Genomic DNA, 17,030 nt, shown 5'->3' with positions numbered 1-17,030 from the left:
AAAACAATTGAAATGTTAGAATAAAATAATAAATTTCCCCACCAATAAATGACCAATAAATATATCATACAAATTACACTAGTTTCTCATTCTCGCTCCCAACTTCCGTCTCAAGCTCACAAACGCTCTCAATCAAGTCTTCCTCATTGTACTCTTCTTCGGGTTCCGGCTCAATGACGTCGTCTTCCTCAGTCCAGTCGCCAGGAGTTTCGAAAATGCACTCGTCTAGTGCCTCAAGCGCTTCGCTGATTCCTTCAAAGAATGCAGGCGGGTGACCGTTGTAAGAAAGTAACTTGTTGATTCCAGCGCGCTTGAACAAAATTCTGACATGGTGATCGCCAGTAACATGAGCAAACAATACGTACTTGCCCTTCTCACGGTAGGTTCTGACAATCGTCGTCAAAACCTTGACCGCAGACAAGTCACACGCAGTCATTCCATCAAGATCGATAATGATGTTTTGCTCACCGCTGCGAGTAGCCGGTAACGACGGATGCATCTTCATCGATCCGTAACGCTCCAGACGGTGGAGTCTGGCCTCGAGCTCGGAAGTGTTGGCAAACATCAACGGCTCAGCAATGCGCACTAGCAGCACACCCGGAACATGTTCAAGAATGGATATGTCCGAAACATCGTGCGACGGCTTGTCTGCATCTCTGAACACATTTGACGTACCAGGGACACGCGCCAAAACTTGAATACGCGACTTGGTTGCATGTGCAAGAATTTGGAGAAGCGAAAGCGCAATACCGACAGTTACACCAGTCTGCAATGAAACGCCGATAGTGATGGCCATAACCAGCGCAACCATGAACATATCTTTCCATGCCCGCATCTTGATATAAAACTTGATGTCACCGGGTAGATCTTCCAACAGAGCAACACAAATGATTCCCAACACGGCAGACAACACCGCCCGAGGCAAGTAGTAGATCAATGGCAGCAATCCAAATGTAACAATGATTGTAAACAACGAGAATACAATGGCAGACATCAAAGTACGCGCACCAGACATAACGTTCGCACGACTACGTCCGTACCCACCAATGACAGGAAGGGCAGACATGAACATACCCAAGAAGTTCGCGGTTCCCAGAGCGACCAACTCACGATTCGACGAAATCGTGGGCGCGACTGGAGGTGGCAAATTGGGGTTCGCCGGTGGGTCGGGGAAGATGCTCTTCGCGATCACAGCAGACTGGAAGTATCCAATCAAACCAATGATCAATGCAGAAGGCAAAATCTCTCTAAACATATCGAATGTCTCAGAGTTGATTGGAGCCTTCATCTGAACAGACGGACGGTTAACCTCACCAACGATATCGACACCCTTGAGATCCCATCTCTGTTGAGCAGAAATCACAATTGAAAAGATAATGACAGCAAGAATCTCAGGGACGAATGCCAGCCACTGATGTTTCTTAACATACTTGCTTCGGATCTGACGCATACCAATAACAATTCCAAACGAAATCAAGAAAATGCCAGCGGTCAATCCGTGTGTTCTATTCAAGTGCGACAAGAAAAATCCAACCTTGACTGCAACCGAACCCGTACTTGCGCCAGCCTCAGCGGCCATTTGTGCCAATCCAAAACCAGGAATAATAGTGTCCATTGTAAGTACAAGACCAGTGGAAGCAATAAAGCCACGCAATAAGCCAGCCGAGAGCAGAGCGTCTAGGAAACCAAGATGAAAAAATCCCATGATCAAGTACATGAGAGCATGAATGAATGTGATGAGAGTAACATAAATAATGGCACGTCGCTCAACCTCTTCAAAAGAAGGATCGCCGCGGTAAATTAGAGGAGTAATGGCCTGACCAACCATAACCGAAGCACCAGGCTCGGGACCAACGACCATAACGGGAACAGTCCCCATGAATGCATAAACCAATTGAGGGAACGCAAAACCCAACAGGCCGTATTCCTCAGGAACATGGCAAAGAGTACGCGCATAAGACAACGAAAGCGGCATGTTAAAACTTGCGATAGTCAGACCAGCTAAAATATCAGACGCCAGTACTGTTTTGATCGGATATTTTGGCAGCCAGGTCAAAATAGGTAAGTAGTATTTGAGATAATATGTTGCCTTTGCCTTAAATCTGTCTTTGCGATGTTCTGAATAGAGGCGGGGATCTGGAGACTCCAACTCCTGCTTTGCTGGCATTTGAGACGCACATGATGAAAGCGAAGTAGAGGAAGTGAGTGCACCATATGTATTTGTGTTGTTGTGATGGTGTCTTGAATGCAACTGAGCAGCTGAACGTGTTCTTCTGGGAGCACCTAGAATTGTAGATGAATCTGAAAGTGCTTCATCCAAAACTGTATAAGACGCATCTGATGAAGAAACCGGACGTTCATCGACGTTATTCCCCGATGCGAAAGAAAAGATGCGATTACGGAAAAAAGTCAGTGCAGGACTAGATGATGTTGACCTGAGTGAGACCGCATCTGCTGAGAGTAGTCTTGCACGGTCTTCAGGAGAAGTTGCGACATCATCGATCCTACTTCCTTTCTCATTCATAATGCGGATTGTGTAATATGAATGAAGAGCGAGGGAATGAGAGTGAGAGAGAGAATGGCAAGACAAGAGGGGGAGAAACAGAGTGAGTGGTGTGTGTGTGTGTGTCGTCGTATAAGCAGAATTCTAGTTCACTGAGTCAGGCCAGGCCAATCTTGCTCTCATTTGACCGCCCTGGCCGAAAAATCCGCTTTGCCACCTCATTCTGCACACACCCATTATGGTTGTATTTTACTGTTTATTACATAGATAAGATCTAATTACATTTATCGTATAATTAAGACAATATTAAATCTGTTAATAAAGGATTTGTTGGGCGTTCTTTTGACAAATCTCGAGGTTACCCGGACTGATAATGCATGCAAGTAGCCGTAACTAAAGCTTATCGGGTTTAGTGAGTAAACTTTAATTTGCTTATCAGCGGGGAGTACATTTTCTGTGTTTCTTCACAAATTGCGAGGTATGAGCGGGTGTCAATGATGAGTGTTATTTTGTATGTTATTATGTATAATATTAGGCTACTTTGTTGTATTATTTATTTAATAGAATGGCGGCGGGTTATGGGCGGAATTCGGATAAGTCAAGCAAGATATTTATAGCACAGTCCTTTGTAGCTATGGCATATTCACACAAAAGTGCTTATGGCATAAACATCACATTATGCAATATATTCGTAACGCACTTCGTCATGAAAACTGAGTGTTGAAAGTCCAGTTCAAAGTAAATTAGAAAATACACAATGGCCGAAGTCAGCGTTAATGACATACAAAATTTGGACGCAGATTCTCGAGCGGAACTGATGAAGTTCATCGAGACCGAGAACGCGCGGACAAAGGTGCAGACTAGTATGTGCTATTTCAAGTTTTATATTGTCAATTGTTAACAGCGTATAGGCGTTCATGTGTTTACTGATCTGTGCTTTAAACGGTGTGTTGCTTCTGGGGGAGTCACTGCTGGAGCATTGAGTGCTACTGAATCAACATGTATGTTGTTTTTGTATGGCGAATATTTAAGTAGCTAACTCCGTAGGTCTTCAGAACTGTATCGGAAGATACTTAGACACAAATATTTATGTTGTCAAAAGGTATGTTGAGTCGATTTAGCATTAGTTTGATGCTAATGAATGTTTTGATAGAGTACAGGATATGGTACAGCGAAAATAACAGATGATGTATATCATCCCATTTGTATATAGAAACCTTCACAGTATATAATTACTTTCACTCGATGCAACATGCTCTGTTATTCTACATAGTCTGGACTATGACACAAGAAGGCTATCCATTCAGTACTTAACCCATCGCTTAAAGCACTCGTTAAACTGAAAACCAGTGACTATTCTCATCTGCATAACAGTACAAAACACCTCCATAACCTTCAGTACAACTGAACACGAATGAGATGCACGAGCGTTTCAAAAGAAGATTTTCACATTATCAACTGCTCTGTGATAACTCAAATAAATGTCTTCTATAATTTAATTCTATTGATTTTAATGAGCAAGAAGTTCATGATAGTCACGTGACAGTAAATGCGTATCCTGTGCGGCTCATATTTTGTTTCAAAAGTACGCACACGCCAGAAAAAGTCGCGTCTCGGTGTTTCGAGTGACGTATGTCAGTCAATTTAAGAACAGTAAAGACAATTTTCATATTAATTGGTAATAGACATTACGGTTGGAAAACAACGCAGTTTACGTAAGAATGAAATGTTATATAAATAAACATTTTGATGACGCGTTTTTTTGTAGCTGAATTTAGAATTGCGGCGGAGTAGTTTGCCGAGTTTGACCCTGAACAGGGCAGGGCAGGGCAAACTGAGCCGCGCCGAAGAATTCTCGGCGGAGTGTGTAATTTCAACAACTAATTTAAGACTCCTTGTTTTCCCCCCCTTCCGCCTTCATCTTGTTTTTGTTCAATACTAGTCAGCAAGAAAGAAAAGTACAATGAAGTTCTCGTTTGTGTCACTATCGCTTATTGCATTGGCCTCGGCTTCTCCTATAATACAACACCGGAGTAGTAGTCCCGGTGTAGTACACTTTCCTATTGAAGGTCGTACTCCGAAGGAGCGATTTGTTCGACAAAAGTTACGAAGACGCGATGCGAATTCAACTGCGACTATGGATATACAAAATAATATTGATAAGGGTGCATATCTTACAAATCTCACTATTGGAAGTCCTCCACAATCTGTTGTTGTTCAAGTTGATACCGGCTCGTCGGATCTCTGGGTTCAGAGCTCAACAAACCTCGGCTGTACTACAAGTCAGAACTTCTGTACACTCACTCGCACCTTTGATTCTGCGTCCAGTAGCACTTTTGACGATCTTTCCGAAGCCTTTGACATTACATATGCTGACGGAACTTCTGCTAGCGGGGTGTTTTGTCAAGATACACTAACCTTCAACGATGTCACTCTCAATGATTTCACTTTTGGACTCGCCGAAAACTCGAGTTCTTCTGTAGGCGTGTTTGGCATTGGTTACGCAGCAAATGAAGTTGCGCGAAATCAGTATGAAAATCTACCAGAGTTGTTAGTTTCGGAGGGAGTAATTGGCGTCAAAGCTTACTCTCTCTGGCTTAACGATTTGGACGCCTCTAATGGTAACATTCTGTTTGGTGGAGTTGACCTTGCCAAGTTCACTGGTGAGCTTGTGACAGTCGACACTATCCCAACATTCCAAGATATTTTCGCACATTTTATGCTGAGTGTCACCGATGTTTCTGTCTCCAATTCTACTGGCCAATCTACTACAGTTTTTTCTTCGGACAACCTGGACAACTCTATCACAGTCATTCTAGACTCTGGAACCACGTACGGCATTTTACCTGCTGACATTGTATCTGGTATCGCAAGCGCGATTGGAAGTGCGTCTTTCGCAGACGATTACAATCTATACATCGTCGACTGCTCTCTCGAAAACTCTTCGGAACAAGTCAACATTACCTTTAACTCTGCTGCCAGTCTCTCTATCGGTCTTGATCAACTGGTCGTTCCGTTGGAGTTTAATTCAGCTGGAAACACCTTGTGCGCTCTTGGAGTCCAACCAGACAGCTCTGGATCATCCGGACCGTATTTACTCGGTGATGCTTTCTTGCGGTCAGGATACATTGTCTATGATTTGGACAACAACCAGATCTCTATTGCGCAGGCCGTCTTCAACACCGATGATTCAGACGTCGTTGCCCTAAACTCTACAGGAGTATCCCGTCAAGCTGGTTCAGGCCGCAATGGAACATCGCTTGCCGTGTCACTAAAGTCTTCCACTTTGGCAGTCGTTGCTGTCGCCTTTATGTCTGCATTCCTCCTTGGTTAATTTATTTTCTTCTGTATATATGGTGATATTTGGCGTTACGTTATTTTAGATTGGCACTTGATTTATGAATATTTACGACAAACAATCAAAACTTAATATACATAAAAAGCTAGAGCTAGTTATTAGACTACAACATTTTACGAGCACAGTACGCGTTTGTGTTTCGTAATTTCACGCCCATTTTAACAATAACTTTGTTCTTGAGTGATATGCTCCTTATTGTGGGCTGTGTTCTCGGCGATATGGTTTAGGGCTGCAGAAAGCAGCTTCACGCGCCGCGGTGTTAAACGCGCTTTTGCAGCCCCGGCTCGTAGATTCATTGGCGAACTTGGAATTAGGAACAAGACGATTATGCGATGCTGGGATTGAGCCAATCGGCGCCATTTTTAACTCTGGTGGCCTCGGTGCTGTCAGTCGCAGCAAGTTTTGCAATTCCATACTCTCGATACCTCTTCTCTGCCAGCTTCTCTTGGGTCGCATTCTGTCTGGCCACGTTTCTGCCGCTCGACCGTTTTCTGATTGCGTCAAGCAGTGCGCCAAAGTATAGACGAATTGATGTTTTGATCTGTAGCTGCTGCATTGTTCTAAGTACCGTGTGTGCAAGTTTGCTTGGTGAAAGGGGGAACGGTTTGGCATCTGTGTGTTCTATTGATCTGTGTGAGTGACGGGTTTCTGATTGGTATAGGTCTTAATTCCACTTCTTGTTCATGTGTTAAGGTTTGAGTACATGACGCAACCCGCAGTGGCTGCTGTAGCTGCAATTGAAACGGCAAAAGTTGATATGAGCACTCTTGGTTTCATCACGTTTACTTCATTTGTAGCGCTTCTGCCAAATTATCCTGGAGCGTCTCAGTTGGTGTTTGGTATATGTTCCAGTGTTTTTGCTGCTACGTATCTTTCTATATCAGACATTTCGATTCCATTAACACGTGCGGTTTTGAGAGAAATCTCGGCATACACTTGTGTGGGACTATTAGTAATGTCGGCATTGCTTGATGGACCTTCTGGCTGGCGCGCACTCGGCACGGTTGACGGACTTGCAATTGTGATGATACTGTGGTCGCTTGTGTCGGCAGTGAAGAACTTGATTATCATGGTTCTTATTCAGCAATTGTCTCCTCTCAACGCGTCGTTCGTTGATTTGATTGGCGTCCTAAGTACTACATTATACTCTCATGCCACATGGAAAGTCACTGCCATGTGCGTCTCTTACATGGCCATCGCCACGACACTTTTACCAAAGTCAATTGGTGAAGTGCGTGTCAGGTATCTGTCAATCAAAGTGTCCAAGCTGATCACGCTCGTGATCGCACTGTTTTTATTTATATTTGGTCTTGTAATCATGGTCACGCCTCGTGTTATTGGCTCATCTCATAGGGTCATGCTTTCAAGCGTTGGCGGAAAAGACACGTGGAACACGACGATCCACCCGATATCGTTCTTGATTGACTCGCATCTGAAGCAATTTAATTCGCTTCTCGAGCGGCAAACGTCGACTTATCCCGAGGCGGTAAAAGAGTATCGCCGCAGATACGGCATCTATCCTCCGCCCAATTTCGACAAATGGTACGCGTACGCGACCGAACTGAAGTCACCAATATTCGATGACTACGACAGTATTCTTGCAGGCTTGCGACCGTTTTTTGGTCTCGATCCGTCGGTTATCCGTGCTAACGTTCGCGAAGCGCTCGCGAACCCAGACAGCAACTTGCTCGGTCTGCAGATTCGCGGTGGAGATATCTACGACGTTAAAGGCGGTAACGGTAATTGGTACGAGAGCACAATTGTTGACATGATCACGCCGTTTGTGCATTTTTTGCCGGATATGGATTTGGCATTCAACATGATGGATCAGCCGAGAGTTGTACTCCCGTACGCAGATGTTTCTGCATTGACGGCCGATCCAATAAAATCAGGTCGCAAGAATGATTTCTCACTAACTCCGAAAGAAGATTTGAAGGCAGTCGACGCTGAAACTACTCTGGTTATTGAAACTTTTGCTCGGCAATCCCCATGGGCGCATGCGAAACTCAGCTGTGCCCCAGACTCGCCTGCACGGACTCGGGGAGATGATCGCGTAAATCGGTATGCAATGTCAATTGGGTTCATTAAGAATTCAACTGCTGGTGCAGATCTTTGCCTGTCGCCGTCTTACCATCACCATCATGGCGCATTACAGAGGCCTGAACGATTTAGTATAATCACTGATCCGGTGCCAATTTTCTCGCAATCCAAGCTATCTTCTTTTGCAGATATCCTTTTCCCGTCGCCATCCTATTTCGCCGACCGAGCACCATATGACCCGAGACTTGACCGCAAGTGGGCTGAGAAGAGAGAAACATTATTCTGGCGCGGTGTCGCTGCCGGACTGCATTCGAGCCATGGCGGGTGGAAGAACGGACACAGGCAACGAGCGGTCGATTATTTTACGAATTGGGAAGACAACTGCACCTTGCTAATGGACAGAGAAGACATGCACACGCTGTCGAACAATCTGTACGTTGCAAGCCAGCAAATGCAAGTTGATGCTGTGCACGAGGACATTGTTCATCGAAAGCGCGAGCTGAACATGTCCGACATTGTTGTCGACCTTGCGCCACTGCCGGCGGCAGATGTGAAAGCAAATGAAAAGCAAACGTTGCAGCTTGCTGAGCAGACTTCTCTGGTGACGAATTCCGGGTTTGCAGAGAAATCGGTGTTGAAGTCAAGTTTTAAGCAGTACATTGACCTCAAGTTCTCAGATTACAGACAATGCGACCTTGCGGACTGCAAGGCAGAACATGCGTATTTTGGTGACGTTGCGCCGGTGTCGAGCTTCCAAGACACGTGGAACTACAAGTATCTGCTCGATCTTGACGGTAACACGTTTTCAACCAGATTCTATGCATTTTTAAAGTCAAAGTCGATGGTCGTCAAGCAGAGCCTATTTAGAGAATGGCATGACGAACGGATACACCCGTGGGTGCACTACGTGCCGTTGTCAATGTCGCTCAAAGAAGGGTTCGAGACGTTGCGGTTCCTGGTCGAGAACGACGCAGCAGCGAAGTACATTGCGCGGCAGTCACGGTCGTGGGCAGCAAAAGCGATCAGGAAAGAAGATATGCAGGTATATTTTTTCCGCGTGCTGCTTGAATACGGCCGGATGATTGACGAGAACCGGGATGAGATTGGATGTTCATAAAAGACATTGATTGATCGGGTCTCTCGGAGTTTTTTTGTTTTGTTTTTGTTGTTTTAATAAATGCTCGATTTTGTGACTATATTACAAACTTTTAAATTCATATAACCAAGTTCGCTAGTTGTTTTGCGGAGATTGGTGTGAGTGGTTTTATTCTGACTCTGCCCGAATTGCTACTTTTTTGAATGATGTTGTAAGCCAAGAACGACGGCATCTCAGCCACGGTCCTGCTCTCGTCCGACGACACTAGGACCGAGGTCGGATGCACGGACACTGGCTCGTCCGGCATTTTAACGCACGACCGGTCAACTCCTTTGCCGGCCAGGAACGCGCTGTCGCGTATGAAAGTGTACTGGTTTAGACGCAAGTACGGCATTGCCGTCACGCTGATTTTGTTTTTTGGCAACGTCGTGGCATCGAACCCGGATACCAAATCTGCGCGGACGACGACTTGGTCGACGAAGCCGGATGACACAATTTGTTTCAAAGCTTTGACTTGAATCGCGCTAGGAGCTTTCAATGACTTGTCAAATGTGAGTGCCGTCGACGTGCTGGCAGAAACTAAATGGGACAACTGTTGTCGCAGTTTGTTGATTTCCTCCATCGACTGTCTGATTAGTATATTTCGTAACTCATGCGTTCACATACCTTTTGTCGCAAAAAATTGTTAAAGCAGAATTCATGCTTTGCGTCTTCAAACTCATAAGCACAAATCACACTCAACAGCTTCAAGACGTCTGACGACGGATCCAGACCCGCGAACTTGCGCTGCACGATGTAAAATTCTTTTCTTCGGCGCTTATTCGCATCAATCGACCCATAGTTATCTTCTTCGTTTACGTCCGCGTCCGCAAGCTCGCTCTCAATCCCAAGCTCATGCTCAGACAAAAATGGGTCGCCGACAGACAGGCCAGCCACGATCGCAATCACGTAAGGCAGACAGTTAAATTGGTTTCCGATCGCGAGCATTTTGGCGAACCGCGGTGCAAGCGGGAACGAGGTCATCACACGGCCTAGACCGGTGAGTGAACCTGAACTGTTGAGCGCGCCGAGATAGTGCAGCAGTTTCTCGGCCGCAATGAGCGTTTCGCGCTCCGGTTTGGTCGGAAACGGGAAGTTTGCGATTGTGTCGATCCCCATGCTTTTCATCTGCAATGCGACGCCCTCGATCGGCATCCGCAAAATCTCGGCTTTAGTAAACTGCGGGAACTGGCTTTCGTAAACGGCCGAAGAGTAAAGCCGGTAACAGTGGCCAGGACCAGTACGACCGGCTCGGCCTGCGCGTTGGTCTGCGCTGGCTTTACTGATCCAACTGACATCAAATCTCTGCACGCCGGTCACGTCATCATAGTGTCGTTCTTTGACCCGGCCACAGTCAACAACGTATCTGATCCCGGGGATGGTCAAACTGGTTTCGGCAACGTTAGTCGCAATTACGCATAACCGCGATCCTTCAGGCGGCTCTTCAAAAATCTTGAGCTGTTGGGCGGTCGGCAGCAGCGAGTAAAGAGGGAGAACGTGAAGCGGGCCAGTGTTGATCTCGTCCGTCTGCTCTTCAAATCCGGCTTCAATATCCGGCTCGTCGTCTGATACATCGTCTAAATCAAATGCTGCTTCCATGGCGTCATTACCTAGATCAATGTCTTCTGCCTCCACGCCGGCTATTTTGTTAGATTTCAATTTGAGAAGTAAAGTCTAATTACCTTCGTCCGCAGACAACCGTAGAGACACAGATAGATCAGTATTGTCTTGCTTTCGTTTAGAGAATGCCCCTCGCAGCCTTCGGCACATGTTTGTAATCTCATTTTGTCCAGTCAAAAACACAAGGATTCCACCGGGCGGCAGACGTTGATGAATCTTCACGACTTTCTTGTATGCGTCTTCAAGATAATCCGATTCCGTCCGTCGGTTAAAATGCACAGACACCGGAAACTGCCGCGCGTCGACTTTGAGAACCGGTGGCGGTACGTTAAATAATGCCGTGTTTTCAGAGAAATCAGACACCCGTAGAGTGGCAGACATGACTACCAGTTTCAGCAACTTGATCTTTGAGCCCGGCTCTCGACTCAAGTCGTATCGAAGCTTGAGCACCCTGCTCAGTACACCAATCAGAATATCCGTGTTGACATTTCGTTCGTGTGCTTCGTCAATGACGATGACCGAATACTTGCTCAGCGTGAAATCAGTTGCGAGTTCCCGCAGCAGTACTCCGTCGGTCATGAACTTCATTGCCGTGCCAGCGTTCAACGTTTGATCGAACCGGATCTGGTACGCGATTTTACTCTTGTGCGCGATTCCGACCTCGTCACTCACACGATTAGCCATACTCACAGCAGCAACACGTCTCGGCTGAGTGACACCAATTAACCCTGGGTTCTCACTCGCTGGATTACCATACCCAGCTTCCATCAAAAACTGGGGGACCTGTGTAGTCTTACCACTACCTGTCTCACCGCAGATGATGACGCAAAGATTATTGTTGATGGCTTCCATGATTCGCTGTTCCTCCTGGACAACAGGTAGTTCAAGGCGGGCCGTTTGAATGTCGGGATGCCGCTTGAGTTGCACGTGAAATGCAACTCGAGACTCGGCTTCAGGGATTGTGACGATGTCTCGTGGCGGGGACAAGCGATCTTCAGGACGGTCTATTAAAGTGTATGTGCCATTCAATTTCGGCAGCGATTCAATGTTTGACCGAGACTCTGCGTCTCCGCCGTTTACCAGTTTTTCTGCCCATTTCTTGAAGTCTTCACCTCTCGACACGCGAGGAGTATTGTTTTCCTCCTCGCCTTCTTCTTCCCAGCTTTCGTCTTCACCGTTATCTTCCTGGTTTGAATTCTCTTGATCCGACTCAACCTCGTTGACAATTTCCGTCATCGGCTCATCACCGAATCCAGCCCATTCTTCTTCCTCTTCGTCGTCATCTTCACTGTCATTTTCCGTCTGCTGCTCTTCAGATCCTGACGAATCAGTCCTAGCACTGCCAGATTCAAGCTCACTATAGTCTAGCTCACTATTATCTTCGCTTTCACTGAAATATTCCATTGCTGGAATTTTCGCTTTTCTTAATTTTTCTTCTTCCAACTTTGCACGCCATGTGTATGGCACTTTTTGGCCGTTAGTTTTCTGTCGTTTCCGAATGCTGCCAAAACCAAAGCCAGACCCAAGCTGAAATGCAGTGGAAGATTCCGTCGTAGTGGTAACTTGTGGACGTTGTGGTTCCGGAACAATGTCATGTATATCTGGACTTGCTGATTCTGATCTTTGCTGTTTTGGTGCGGGTTTTTCTGCTTTAGTTGCTGTAGAACTACCCTTACTTCTGCTCAATACTGGAGGTGTAAAATCACTGTCAGGAGCAACAGTATGCTCTTCATAAAGTAAATTAGCTCCCTTGTCATCCAGAATTCCCAGTTTCTCATTCAACAATGCTTCTTTGAGTTGTTCTCTTCTCGTGTCGTGATTTGTTCCCAATCTCTTTAAACTGTGTAATGTAGACGTATCAATTCTAGACGCGGCAAGTTTTTCAAGCAGGACCTTCTTTTCCTCTCGCTTCATCTGCCTCTCGATGTACTTCTCCAGTCTCTTTTTCTTTGCCTTTGATGCCTTTGATTCAGCCGGCCTGAGCAACTCTTCTAGTTCAGACCTTTTTGCATCCTTTTCGGCAGCAGTCATAGGCAGCAGAACCGACGCATTTGAATCAAAGGTATTCTGCTGCTGGTTTTCTTCTACTGCAACCTCTTCTGCATTTGTATTTTCAGGCTGGCGAATGACTCTAGACTGACGTGACAACTTCAATTTTCGCTGCTTCGCTATAGCACCAGTACGCGCCTTGTCATTAAACCTCGGCCGATACTTGGCCATCTCTTTGTATCTATCAAGATGTTGAGCAGTTCAAGACGATGTTCTTTCGAAGTGAACATTTTAATTCTTTAAGGTTTTCAGGGGTTTCAAATTACCCTGACTACGAATTGGGAGTTTGTGAAATAAAAATCTAAGCAGCAGAAATGCTTCATACAAAACATATAAAAGTACTAATAAAACATTCTTTAAATATCCCTAATAAAACGCCGTCGAAATGATCACGAAGATGTCCTCTATTTCTTTGACGATTTCCTGCTCTTTCCAAATACAAGGGACCTATTACCCTGCTTCTTCATGGCAGAAATCTTACTCGCTTTCTTCTGTTTCCATGCTTCGTTTCGGGACCCCTTCCAGCCACTGGTACTAACCTTAGACTTTGACTCGGTGTCAATCTCCATCACGTCCTCTGATTAAGAATTAGCATAGTTCAATAAAAAAACTATTCATAGACGTCAATGAACGTTAGAAGTTCATGGTCTACTAATCCAAGTACACTAAAGAAGTCTTCGCTAGACGGTGACGCCAGTGTATCAGTAAGAACAGTAAACAAACCTTCATTAAGCTCCACAGTCAGAGGTGCGTTCGTAGCAGGTGCAATACTAGCAGCAGAAGGCAGCGGTAATTTAGCAGCGACGGCCAATTTCTTTGATAGCCGAGCAGTTCGTGCCAAAGCAACAGGTTCAAACACCTTTCCACGCTTGATAACACGCATTCTAACCTTTGTCTTTGCTCTCAGAGATTTCGCCATTATTCTTTGTGTTTTGTAAAAGAAGATCTTACTGAGGTGGAACAAAATTGTTGGGATGGCAAAAAGTTTTTATTTATACGTTTATAAGGGTATTGTACCGTAGTATTGGCGTATGTAGTTTGTCATGTCAAAGCGATAGTCGGACTCTTTCTTTAGCAGAAACTGAGCTTTTCGTAGCCCGGTCCGAGATCGGGTCTTTTGTGATTGACTTTATATAAGAGACGGCGGTTTGGTCGTTCTCAATCTCCGACTTCATCGAACACGGTTCAAGATGTCGGAAGATCCATTTTCAATGCATAATGTTCGTTAACAGGTTCATATGGGCTATTACAAAAGATACTAATATTGTTTTCCTAGGAACTGCTTAGGTATATTACTGTAGATTTATTAGTAGTACCATTGAAAGCTATATCAAAAGCTATGGGATTGTCACAAAGTGGCAGAAAGATGCAATTGCAGTCTCAGCTGGCTTCAAGACTAAACTATTTAAGGTCAACTAATAATGTGGAGGGATACAATAATATGAAAAGAAATATTTTAGAGCAATGTGAACTGTATCATGTCCAACTGCGTGCGTATGTATTCGCGTACACTTTTACATTCTCAGATAGCTCATATAATGATAAGGGCTGCTTCAAACAGAAATAACATCTCAGCTAATAGCATGCTTCAAGCTGCGAATGCGCAAGCGAGTGCGGCACGGTCTTTTGGCAACACGCCTGCTTATTTATCAGCTAGAGCAGTAGTCAATGCTCCATCTTCTGTTGCACCTATGACTAGTATGTGTTGCATTTATTCACTTATACACCAGTCTGATCATTATAGATGAGCCAATTGTGTTCAAATCAAGCCCATTCTTCACCTTGCTGAGCCAATTGGCCGGACCAAGTTATTCTGGAGGTAAAACACTTTTCTGACTTAAATGGCCAATCTCCAACCTAACTTTCCCAGGTCAACCCGAAGGCCGACATTTGTTAGCAATGCACGTGCGGTTCACGGCCGCGCAAGCAGAAAAACTGCGACAAGATCCAAGTTACAGAATCTACATGCTCTCAGCTCTTTGCGACGATACGTTCAGGCATGCCGCTATAAATTTCCCGATGGGCATTGAAATCAGGGTCAACGGCAAAATAGTGTCTGCAAACTTACGAGGCCTGAAGAACAAGCCTGGCACGGCGAAGCCCGCAGACTTGACGTCGTACATGGTCAAGGATGCGAATTATCGCAACGTGATTGAAGTTTACAACGGATATAGTGCTCGGCCAAGGTTTGCTTTCATAGTCAGTCTAGCTCGGCAACGGTCGGTGCAGGATATAGTTACAAGAATAATGTCAGGTAGACACTTAGCAAAGGAAACAGTTATTGCACAGAGTATGGCAGGCTCGTTAGATTAAGTAATTTTCTAATTTCCTTTTAGTACAGAAAAAGAATTCAGATGACGACGACATTATTACAACGTCGACGATCATGTCATTAAAATGCCCACTGTCGTTCAGTCGGTTGCAGGTACCAATCCGGTCAATGAAATGCACTCATGTGTCGTGTTTTGACGCGACGTCTTACATCCAACTACAGGAGCAAGCGACGGTATGTATAGCATCGCTTTATATGTACAAATTCTGATTGCTAGACATGGCAATGCCCGATTTGCAATAATTACGCACCAATAGAAGACATCGTGGTAGACAGTTACGTGGACGACATCTTGAAGAAGACGCCAAATTCGGTTGAAGCAGTTGAGATTGATCCTACCGGGCTTTGGCGAGTGAATAGTACCGAAGAGGAAGAAATTTCAGACTCGGACGATGACGGCGGCAGGCGGCAAGCGTCTGAGTTGGTTGCGGCGGGAGCTGCGCTTGAGGTCGTAGGCTCGTCGCCGGCGCGAGCACAAGGTGCAAGCCGGCCAAATTCAAACGTAATTGACTTGACGTCGAGCGATGACGAGCCAGAGCCTTTGGGTGTGCTGCCAGCTAACAGTGCCGATACGAACGATATGGGCTTGGGAATTGAGGGTGGGGGCACAGACTTAGATTACGGTGAAGACGGATTCGGTGAGACCTCAGACTGGGATGGGACGGCAACGAACCAAATGAACGAGTATGAATTTATCAACTCGTTGCCCGATTTCTCAGATTATGTGCCTTCACCACCAGAACAACGTCAGCAACAACGGCAACAACAGCAACAGCCTGTACTTCAATTGCCGATGCAAAATTCGCAGTCGGCGTCTAGTTCACCACAAAGACAGGAACCACTGAGAGGGTATTTCAGCACGCCTCCGATAAGTTCAGCCGCAGTATCGCCAACGGCGTCACAGCAGGGCAGTAATCACGCTAGATCAGACTTAGGTTTGCAGAATTTACAAGCATTTGGGTTTAAACCGGTGACGACATTTGGCTCGGACGCATACTCAACCGGTCAGACCACAGGATCGCCTGGAATCGGGTTTAGGTCTGGAATGCAGTCGTTGCTGGGTCCGGGACTAGGGCCTGTGTTTGGCAAGGCTTCGCCGTTGGTGTCACCAGTGCCGCTATCGGCAATGCCGTCAGCGTCGCGAAGAGGGTCGTATGCGGCACCCGAGATCGCGGCCATTGTACCGTCGCCGGCAAGTTCAAGCGGTGCAGCGTCACGGATTCCGACTCCGGTAGTAGCTTCCCCTCCGATACCTTTAGCGACGCCGACGTTGCCAACAGATACTAGTGTTTTGACAGAAGACTCGAGAACTTCGCCTGTAGTGCCTACACCTGCTTCTCCGCCGGCAGTTGTCCCATCAACACCGTCATCGTTAGGTCTGTTGCCGTCCTTACAAGCTACGTATGCAAGAGCACATGCTTCTCCAGTACTTGGTCCTTCCGCGCCTTTATCGTTTTCTCGAGCAGAACCTCCGAGCGAGTGTCCGCATTCAAACGAGATGCCGACCGCACTATATGGGACCGAAAGCACAATGACGTCGCCACGGTCCGTCGGGGACAGGCAGCGGTCACTATCTGACGACACGAGAGAGACGACCGAGCCGCCAACGAAACGGGTAAACACGGGACAGTATTTCAATTCCGACAAACCTGTATGGCTTCGACGAGAAGACGACGATACGATGTAGAGAAGATAAGGGTTTTGTACATTAGAAATTTGCGTTTAAAACGGAATTAACAGGGTTTAATTTAAACCCTGAAAATGTCTTGGTATGCTTATTCAGGGGTCGAAATGTCTTTTTCGCAGGACTTTGGAGACACATCAGCGATGTCGAAGAAGAGTAGAATAGCGCTGAATTTAATGAGAAACAAAGTATTAGAAGCTGTAAATACGTAAAACATACGCTGAACATGCAAATACGTACATGTACGCAAGAAATATACGTTCAAAGTGCGCAGGTGAGCACGGGAGCAGTTGCCTTCCTCGTTCAGTC

General features: G+C 45.8%; 7 protein-coding genes across 7 annotated transcripts; 4 read left to right on the top strand and 3 right to left on the bottom strand.

Moving 5' to 3' along the window:
• Nucleotides 1-7: 7 nt before the first annotated feature.
• On the bottom strand, nucleotides 8-2,787 carry V1512DRAFT_258398 (sulfate transporter family-domain-containing protein). Its single transcript, XM_066915438.1, has one exon. It carries the CDS (start codon nucleotides 2,522-2,524, stop codon nucleotides 74-76), a length of 2,451 nt encoding a protein of 816 aa, XP_066773731.1. The 5' UTR covers nucleotides 2,525-2,787; the 3' UTR covers nucleotides 8-73.
• Nucleotides 2,788-3,234: 447 nt separating this feature from the next.
• V1512DRAFT_258397 (Tim10/DDP family zinc finger-domain-containing protein) lies at nucleotides 3,235-4,022 on the top strand. The gene is made up of 4 exons (XM_066915437.1): nucleotides 3,235-3,366; nucleotides 3,415-3,504; nucleotides 3,551-3,605; nucleotides 3,657-4,022. The coding sequence occupies exons 1-4, from the start codon at nucleotides 3,261-3,263 to the stop codon at nucleotides 3,682-3,684; spliced, it is 279 nt and encodes a 92-aa protein (XP_066773730.1). The 5' UTR covers nucleotides 3,235-3,260; the 3' UTR covers nucleotides 3,685-4,022.
• A 179-nt stretch (nucleotides 4,023-4,201) lies between these two features.
• On the top strand, nucleotides 4,202-5,942 carry V1512DRAFT_289483 (aspartic peptidase domain-containing protein). The gene is made up of 2 exons (XM_066918179.1): nucleotides 4,202-4,218; nucleotides 4,272-5,942. Exon 2 carries the CDS (start codon nucleotides 4,467-4,469, stop codon nucleotides 5,835-5,837), a length of 1,371 nt encoding a protein of 456 aa, XP_066773729.1. The 5' UTR covers nucleotides 4,202-4,218; nucleotides 4,272-4,466; the 3' UTR covers nucleotides 5,838-5,942.
• Nucleotides 5,943-6,096: 154 nt separating this feature from the next.
• V1512DRAFT_258395 (uncharacterized protein) lies at nucleotides 6,097-9,099 on the top strand. Its single transcript, XM_066915436.1, has 2 exons — nucleotides 6,097-6,475; nucleotides 6,523-9,099. Exons 1-2 carry the CDS (start codon nucleotides 6,194-6,196, stop codon nucleotides 9,016-9,018), a joined length of 2,778 nt encoding a protein of 925 aa, XP_066773728.1. The 5' UTR covers nucleotides 6,097-6,193; the 3' UTR covers nucleotides 9,019-9,099.
• Nucleotides 9,064-12,903, bottom strand: V1512DRAFT_220725 (P-loop containing nucleoside triphosphate hydrolase protein). The gene is made up of 3 exons (XM_066913696.1): nucleotides 10,719-12,903; nucleotides 9,664-10,676; nucleotides 9,064-9,622 (listed from the first exon to the last, which is right to left on the bottom strand). Exons 1-3 carry the CDS (start codon nucleotides 12,874-12,876, stop codon nucleotides 9,116-9,118), a joined length of 3,678 nt encoding a protein of 1,225 aa, XP_066773727.1. The 5' UTR covers nucleotides 12,877-12,903; the 3' UTR covers nucleotides 9,064-9,115.
• An 87-nt stretch (nucleotides 12,904-12,990) lies between these two features.
• On the bottom strand, nucleotides 12,991-13,651 carry V1512DRAFT_258389 (uncharacterized protein). Its single transcript, XM_066915435.1, has 2 exons — nucleotides 13,429-13,651; nucleotides 12,991-13,282 (listed from the first exon to the last, which is right to left on the bottom strand). The coding sequence occupies exons 1-2, from the start codon at nucleotides 13,622-13,624 to the stop codon at nucleotides 13,110-13,112; spliced, it is 369 nt and encodes a 122-aa protein (XP_066773726.1). The 5' UTR covers nucleotides 13,625-13,651; the 3' UTR covers nucleotides 12,991-13,109.
• A 106-nt stretch (nucleotides 13,652-13,757) lies between these two features.
• Nucleotides 13,758-16,921, top strand: V1512DRAFT_258387 (PINIT domain-containing protein). Its single transcript, XM_066915434.1, has 7 exons — nucleotides 13,758-13,925; nucleotides 13,982-14,199; nucleotides 14,252-14,403; nucleotides 14,450-14,524; nucleotides 14,576-14,995; nucleotides 15,042-15,211; nucleotides 15,255-16,921. Exons 1-7 carry the CDS (start codon nucleotides 13,896-13,898, stop codon nucleotides 16,722-16,724), a joined length of 2,535 nt encoding a protein of 844 aa, XP_066773725.1. The 5' UTR covers nucleotides 13,758-13,895; the 3' UTR covers nucleotides 16,725-16,921.
• Nucleotides 16,922-17,030: the final 109 nt, after the last annotated feature.

This window comes from Lipomyces arxii (assembly GCF_038497795.1).
Source record: "Lipomyces arxii strain Phaff 12-163 unplaced genomic scaffold V1512scaffold_2, whole genome shotgun sequence".
NCBI classification, from domain to species: Eukaryota; Fungi; Ascomycota; class Lipomycetes; order Lipomycetales; family Lipomycetaceae; genus Lipomyces; species Lipomyces arxii.
Note: the sequence above shows the minus strand (reverse complement) of the source record. Positions and strands in the feature narration are given on the sequence as shown.

Bases quoted from the DNA above. Each gene is read 5' to 3' on its own strand.
- V1512DRAFT_258398 (XM_066915438.1), bottom strand. From the start codon at position 2,524: ATGAATGAGAAAGGAAGTAGGATCGATGATGTCGCAACTTCTCCTGAA.
- V1512DRAFT_258397 (XM_066915437.1), top strand. From the start codon at position 3,261: ATGGCCGAAGTCAGCGTTAATGACATACAAAATTTGGACGCAGATTCT. The intron at 3,505-3,550 runs GTATGTTGTTTT...CTAACTCCGTAG, and splicing joins GAGTGCTACTGAATCAACAT to GTCTTCAGAACTGTATCGGA. The intron at 3,606-3,656 runs GTATGTTGAGTC...ATGTTTTGATAG, and splicing joins AATATTTATGTTGTCAAAAG to AGTACAGGATATGGTACAGC.
- V1512DRAFT_289483 (XM_066918179.1), top strand. From the start codon at position 4,467: ATGAAGTTCTCGTTTGTGTCACTATCGCTTATTGCATTGGCCTCGGCT.
- V1512DRAFT_258395 (XM_066915436.1), top strand. From the start codon at position 6,194: ATGCTGGGATTGAGCCAATCGGCGCCATTTTTAACTCTGGTGGCCTCG. The intron at 6,476-6,522 runs GTGTGTTCTATT...TGATTGGTATAG, and splicing joins GGGGGAACGGTTTGGCATCT to GTCTTAATTCCACTTCTTGT.
- V1512DRAFT_220725 (XM_066913696.1), bottom strand. From the start codon at position 12,876: ATGGCCAAGTATCGGCCGAGGTTTAATGACAAGGCGCGTACTGGTGCT. The intron at 10,677-10,718 runs GTAATTAGACTT...CTAACAAAATAG, and splicing joins ACGGTTGTCTGCGGACGAAG to CCGGCGTGGAGGCAGAAGAC. The intron at 9,623-9,663 runs GTATGTGAACGC...CTAATCAGACAG, and splicing joins ACAATTTTTTGCGACAAAAG to TCGATGGAGGAAATCAACAA.
- V1512DRAFT_258389 (XM_066915435.1), bottom strand. From the start codon at position 13,624: ATGGCGAAATCTCTGAGAGCAAAGACAAAGGTTAGAATGCGTGTTATC. The intron at 13,283-13,428 runs GTTTGTTTACTG...ATTCTTAATCAG, and splicing joins GACTGTGGAGCTTAATGAAG to AGGACGTGATGGAGATTGAC.
- V1512DRAFT_258387 (XM_066915434.1), top strand. From the start codon at position 13,896: ATGTCGGAAGATCCATTTTCAATGCATAAT. The intron at 14,200-14,251 runs GTATGTATTCGC...TATAATGATAAG, and splicing joins TATCATGTCCAACTGCGTGC to GGCTGCTTCAAACAGAAATA. The intron at 14,404-14,449 runs GTATGTGTTGCA...TGATCATTATAG, and splicing joins TTCTGTTGCACCTATGACTA to ATGAGCCAATTGTGTTCAAA.